The sequence below is a fragment of the Streptopelia decaocto genome (assembly GCF_964273445.1).
Source record: "Streptopelia decaocto genome assembly, chromosome: 4".
NCBI lineage: Eukaryota > Metazoa > Chordata > Aves > Columbiformes > Columbidae > Streptopelia > Streptopelia decaocto.
In genome coordinates this window covers 53,260,695-53,267,242 of record NC_138658.1, presented here as the reverse complement: position 1 = coordinate 53,267,242, position 6,548 = coordinate 53,260,695, and the positions used below count along the sequence as shown (strand labels likewise).

The following is a 6,548-nucleotide window of genomic DNA, read 5'->3' as shown; positions in this document are numbered from 1 at the left end:
AAAGATATCTGTGCAGCATCTCTTGGCTATCCACAAGGCTCCCATCTGGCTGTTTACCAGTGAAGTCTGAAAGCCTGTTTGGACTCCACGTGATTTCTAGTATTTCAAGTAGGTTGGTTTTGTTTCTTTGTTCAAAGATGCTCTAGTCCAAAGACATTCTGTTGAGAAACTGTCAGGTCATGAATAAAAGATAAAAAGCCCCGCATGTTATAACCAACTTCTCTGGGTGAGTTCAGGAACTGGTTCATGCTGCGCAGATGCAATCCTCAGACAGGAGATTTTGGGATGGTTTTATAATCATACTGAAATTTTAAAAATAAGTATCTAATGTTTGTGTTGAGTATCAAAACCACCGTATGCTTTATGCAATACAACACAGTGTGGGGGTGAAGGGCAAGGGCCGCTGTCCCCACCCCGGTCCCACTGCTTCTGGCACTTTCTCCACAGCAGCGTAAGGCGGGCCGGGGTCCTCCCGCTCCCGCGGAAGAAGCGGGACTCAGGGCCGGGCAGTGCCTCCGACCCCCGGCAGCCCCGGCCGAGCTCTCCCCGCCCGGCGGCTATCCCCACACCGACGCCCGCAACCGCTCGTCCTCCCGGCCTGGCACCGGCGCCCCCCGCGCCCCCCTCGCTTTGGTCGTGCCCTGCTCCTCCCTCTCCCCCCGCCGCGGCGCGGAGTGGGCCAGCCCGCCCCTATATAACAGGTGGGTGGGCGGCTCCGCGCTGCAGCGTCGACGGTTGCGGGGGTTTGTGTGCGGTGGACCTTGTCGTGCCTGGGGCGTAGCCTACCTGCAGCCATGGCCTGGCAGCCTATGGAGATCAACCCCGAGGTGTGTGAGGGGCGGCGGGGCCGTAGGGAGAGGAGGGGACTGAGGGATCGGGCCTGGGTCGTGAGGGTGGGATGGGGGTGGGCGATGCGGCGCCCTCTCTCCCCAGCACTCACCACTTTTCACCTGTATTGTCTTCCAGATGCTGAACAAAGTGAGTCCCCGCCGCAGGCGGACGCCGCCCTTTCTCCCTCCATCCCTCGGCATCCCGCCGTGCCGGGGCAGCTCCGGTTGGAGCGGTACCGCTGCGCGGGGCGCGGCCGCACCTGCGGAGCGACGCTGAGGCCGCGCCCTCCCCAGGGGGCGCCCCCTCGGGCGGGTGGTGCCGGGGCGGCGCCCGGGCGCGGCCGGCAGGTGGCGCCGCGGCACCGCGCGTTGTGCTGTGTCACTGGGGGGGCGGGGGGGGTGTCTCGGCCGTGCCTCCCGGCCCCTGTGACCCCTGCAGGTGCTGTCCCGCCTGGGGGTGGGTACCGGCTGGCGCTTCGTGGACGTGCTGGGCTTCGAGGAAGAGGCGCTGAGCGCTGTGCCGGCCCCGGCCTGTGCGCTGCTCCTGCTGTTCCCCCTCACCGAGCAGGTAGGTGGTGGGTGGTGTCCCCCGTGGGGTGCTCCTGGACGGCTCTCCTTCACAGGCCCTTAGGGCTGGAGGTGACAGCTGGATGGGTCGGGTTCAGGCACTGAGCCTGTGACTGCCCTAGTGCTGTATGGGGTATCTGCTGTCACCTTGGGCAGGCAAACTAGGCCATGCCTGCCCCAAGCACCCCTGGAGAAAAGAGCAGGCTGTTAACAGCAATGTCTGTGCCTGCTGGCTGACAGCGGGTAGTGCTGGCTGCTGTCAGGAGTGTGCCTGAGTCATCTTTCCAAGCATCAGATGGTTGGGAGTGGGTTTGGCTTTTGTTGGGGGTGATGGGCAGTATCTACTGGGCGCTTGGTCCCAGTCTCCAAATAGCCTGAACTAAAATGAACTGAGCAACAAAACAAGACCTCTTATTTCAATGCTTCTATTACACTTTTTGTATCAGACTGAGGAAAAAAGACATGAGCAGTCTTAAGTGTGAGGAATAGCAATTCTGTTACCATGCTGAATCATTGTCTGGAGAGGCCTAAATACTTATGGATGATTAATACGTTTAGTCCAGTTGATGCTAAGGAAATAGAAGAGATGGACGTTGAAATAAAGTATATTTAATGGGTTCTTTAAAGGAAGGGCTTCAGCCTTTTAGTAGTGATGGGTGTTATTTACACTTGTCTATGCATTATTCTGAGGGGGAGGGGTTTGTGAAGGGGAGTAATGTAAAGGTACAAAGGGAAACTGTTGCATAGATGTGCTGAGTAGTCTCGTTAAATGGACCAAGACAATGGAGAGAGGATATAAAAGAGCCTATCCATTATATGATTTCCCACCCCAAGCTATTTCCAGTATACAGAACAGATGGAGAGGCCAAGAACAGTGCCTTTGGGTATGACTGAGTCATGCTGGTAGGCCATCAAGATTTGGCTTGTATCCAGTATAAACATACAATGCTTTACTGGACCTATGCCATGAAGATGACTTTCTGGGTAAACCTTTATCCAGTTTTGATATTGATTCTCATGCACAACTCATTTGTGTAGTAGTTTGCGCAGTGAAAAGATACCACGGTGGTGAAATGCTTAAAACAGTTACATGTTCACAGCATGAGAACTTCAGGAAACAGCAGACTGAGAAAATAAAGGACCAAGAAATCAGTTCCAAGGTGTATTTCCTGAAGCAGACAGTCAGTAACTCCTGTGGGACAATTGGTCTGATACATGCAGTTGCTAATAATAAAGACAAACTGAAGCTTGGTGAGTATGGATGTTCTGAAGTGCTTGAATTTCCATTTTTTTTGTGACAGGAAGATTGAGTTGGGTATGGGCTATAGGAGATACCTGGGGCTTTCATGAAAGCCAAGTTAAGGCATGCTGTACTGCTTCAGTTGGTAAGCGTGTCTTTTAGCGTGCGGGGGGGGGGGGGAGGGGTCGGGGCGGGCATGTGGTCTCACCTACTGCCTGAATTGCAGGAAGGAGTGTACTTTGGCTCTTGTCTGGTAGCTGCAGTGGTGTCATCCCTAGTGAGTGATGCAATAGGAAAAGGGCACAGTAGGGCTAGTCCAAGTCTGTCTGTAATTAGGAAGTATCATATTCAGAAGTAGCTATTGACATTGGTGCTGATGTTAACTGAAGAGATCAAGTTCTTCATGCCACTTATGTCTAATGTGAACAGACTTGCTATTTACAGTAGCCTGTAAATAAGTCTAAAATATGTTCTGTTTTTGCTGGGAAAGTAGTGTAGGGTCACTGGGAGTTGGACTAGATGACCTCTTAAGAGTTCCAGCTCAAACTGTTTTATGATCCTGTAAGGGTCTGTAAGAAGACTTCTGCAGAGGTAATAGTTCTGATGGTTCTGTTCCTATGGAGAAGAATATAAAACTGGCTTAGGCAACTAGTGGATTGAAGCTCCTATGGAATAGGGTTACAAGTTTTTGTCAAAAAGGATTGTCGTTGAGTCCAGGAAGTCCTTTATTCGAAGACTAGAGATTTGCAAAATGTAACCTGCTTTCATTATTCCAAGAGAACTTGAGCCCTTTGGGTGGTGTGGGCTTCCTTCTTATACAAAGGAAAATACATATGGAAGGCTAAATGAGAGTAGCTTTGCTGGATCCTTCTTGAAAGGATTCTCTGCAGCACATCTTTTATGTAAGACTAGAGCTCAGTGGATCTTAGTACTGTGCTACTAATTTATATTCTAGAAAAAAAAACCCACAGAGTAATCCTAGGATGAGGAAGCACTATGTTCATCTGAAGGCAGTGAGACAACTTAATTCCATCTACTCATATTCTATTAGTTGATACTTAAGTGTCCTTATGGCTGCCACCTCTTGAATTTCTTCAAAATGGGGCTGAACACCTCTGCAGAATCTACAAGGAGGGAATCAGAAAAGCTAAGTCCCATTTGAAAGTGAGTTCCAAGAGGAATATCCGCAGTACCCTGCAGTACTTGAACTCTGGCGGTTTGTGTAGATTGTTGTTAATGGCTTCTGGATAAATAGCTTACTTCAAGTGGTAGTCATAATATGCTTATGCTGGAGATGGTTCCAGGCTGAGTGTAGTGACTCATAGTTAGTGCAACAAGCACTAGTTTCTGTGGGCTGCATCTGAACTGTAACTGGTACTCTACCTATACTAAATTAATTGTTTATGTTGTGTAGATGAGGGGTCTGCCCTGAAGAAGTTTCTTGAAGAAACAGCTGATCTGTCTCCTGAAGAGAGAGCTAAACTTTTTGCAAACAATAAGGTATATGAACCACACAAACTGCTGATGGTTATTAGCACTTAAGGATGTAGTAACCTGTATCTGCTTTTTCTTAAGGCTATACAAGAAGTCCACAATTCAGTTGCACAAGAAGGACAATGTCGGGTAAGATAATATGTAAAATCTTGGGAGAAGGGGTTAATAAAGATGGTGGAACAAGACAATCTTTTGTCTGGCTGATAGCTGTTACAGCTTATGAGGAAACAAATTAGTAACTTGTGGGTGAATGCTTGTGCAGAGCTTCTTTCTCAAACATGGATTGAAAATTTGGGTTCAGACTCAGTCTGAAAATGACTTTACATTGGGATTTCTGGCACTTGATCTTGTAGAGATCTTGCAGAGACCTCTTCAGGTGAACTTAAATTTTTAGTCCTCTGGTATTGCTTTGTTGCTGACATCTCCTCTGTCCATTAGTCATGAGTAGGGTTCACAGTACTAGGCTTTTTTCAGTCTAACAAATGTATCTAATGGTCTCTCCTAAGGTTGATGACAACAGTGTGAACTTCCACTTCATCCTGTTTGTCAATGTGGATGGGCATCTGTATGAACTGGGTAAGGTCCTGAGATCTCTGGAGTTGGACTGGGCCTACTTTACACTGTACAGCAGTGGGGGTGGCTCACACTAGATGCTTGGTGCTGGTTAAACCGTTGATTGAGGCTCTCAAAGCCAATAAATAATTTATATCTTCACTTGAAGATTTTAGTTGAAGATGGGTTGTACTGAAGGCCTAGGTCTCTTGTAAACTATGTCATCTCCTGTGGAGCTGAGAATACTTAGTCCCCTTCTCACTCAAGCTATGTATTGACAATTTATTTTGACCTCCAGAGTGTCTTTGTGTGTGCACTTGTTTTCTTGGGCCTGCTATGCTCACTTCTGCTAATTCAGAAATAATATTAAATACACTGAGTGACAGGTCTTTCTTTCACAGATGGGCGTATGCCATTTCCTGTAAACCATGGCACAAGCTCAGATGACTTATTACTGAAGGTAAGACTTCTTTGCTACGTGTTTCCCTAAAAAGGCTTATAAAAGGGTGAGAGACATGCATGCAGTGTATAGTGGCTGTACCTACTTGCTATACAAGTTGGTGCTTCTTATACCATGCTAACAAGGTAGTTTTGTGCCACAGAGCTAGTGATCTGCAAAGTGTATTTATCAACTGGTGCTACAAGACCTTGTAACTTTGGGACCCAGAGAGGAGCTGCAATGGCTTGGTCTCTACAACAAGTGTATTCTGGTAGTACTAAGTGCGCTTTTTTTTTCCTTTCAAGGATTCTGCTAAGATCTGCAGGCAATTTACAGAACGTGAAAAAGGAGAAGTTCGTTTTTCTGCTGTGGCTTTGTGCAAGTCTGCCTGAGACACTGAAGAGATGCAAGGAAAACAGTCTAATAGCACACCAGTAAATGCAGTCTAAACTCCAGTGCTTCAGTACTTGTTAAACACAGCTGTACCGGTAACTTAAATTGTTTCCACCTTTTGCTATACACAGGAGCAACATCAGCTGAGCTTGTGCTAAAGGATGAGCTCAAGTTTTAATGTGAATGGTTCAGACACATCAGATGTCTTTAGACTCTTTTTTCACATGTTAAGTAGAAAATGCTTAACAGGGCTTGTTTAATCTGTGTCATGTTAATTGAGCTATTGGTTGATATTTCCTTGTCTTAAATGAGAATAAAATGTTCTGCTGGAAGAGTAAATGGACTAACGTGATCACTAACTTTTTCCAAAAGGAGTTGTGTGGCATCCTCTATAAACCTTGTTTTCAAAGTACCTTCAAAGTGTTCCTCTGAGCGAAAAGGTAAGATCAGCCTCAGGTTAAGAGGACAATTGCTTTTAGTGTCCCAAAGGCCTCTAAGGATGGAGAGGAGCACCACCATCTGTGTAATGTTTCAGTGCTGCACTACACTTCTGGCAATGCTTTTCATAATGTCCGGTCTGAAACTCTTAAGCCGCAATTTGCCACCCTGAATATTATAGTTAGAGAGGTAAGGTGTGATAAGCAAACACTCAAGTGTGAAAGCTGTCCCCCCTTAAATATAGGCTATTTGTATTAATGCTACAAGCAACAGAATAGCCACTGAACTGGCTGCTGGTGTTTCCTTGTAGGAGATACCATTTGAATATGTTTTTCTTCCTACTTGTGGTTAAAAGAAACCTGCTGGCTAACGCTGAACACAGTCCTTGGCTATACAGTGTGTGCTTATTAACTCGTGATTCTGTTAGGAAGGCCTTGAAAGAGCATATGCTACCTATCCATTCCAAATTACCTTAAAGAGAAACCCACACTACCTGAATTTTTACTAGTAGGATGAAATTTTGAGTTCAAGGGGAAGATACATATTTAATAAATATGGCCTCAAGTCTGTGACCTTCAGTGGAAACTGTTACCTG

At 46.8% G+C, this 6,548-nt stretch overlaps 1 protein-coding gene across 1 annotated transcript; it reads left to right on the top strand.

Annotated features, from left to right (window-relative positions):
- The first annotated feature begins 740 nt into the window (after window positions 1-740).
- On the top strand, window positions 741-5,848 carry UCHL1 (ubiquitin C-terminal hydrolase L1). Its single transcript, XM_082050972.1, has 9 exons — window positions 741-827; window positions 967-978; window positions 1,270-1,398; window positions 2,498-2,648; window positions 4,052-4,137; window positions 4,213-4,260; window positions 4,638-4,707; window positions 5,085-5,143; window positions 5,428-5,848. The coding sequence occupies exons 1-9, from the start codon at window positions 795-797 to the stop codon at window positions 5,512-5,514; spliced, it is 675 nt and encodes a 224-aa protein (XP_081907098.1). The 5' UTR covers window positions 741-794; the 3' UTR covers window positions 5,515-5,848.
- The last annotated feature ends 700 nt before the right edge of the window (window positions 5,849-6,548 follow it).

Excerpts from the sequence above, each read along its gene's own strand:
- UCHL1 (XM_082050972.1), top strand. The coding sequence starts at position 795 with ATGGCCTGGCAGCCTATGGAGATCAACCCCGAG. Across the intron at positions 4,261-4,637 it reads CACAAGAAGGACAATGTCGG|GTTGATGACAACAGTGTGAA; the intron begins GTAAGATAATAT and ends GTCTCTCCTAAG. Across the intron at positions 4,708-5,084 it reads TGGGCATCTGTATGAACTGG|ATGGGCGTATGCCATTTCCT; the intron begins GTAAGGTCCTGA and ends TTTCTTTCACAG.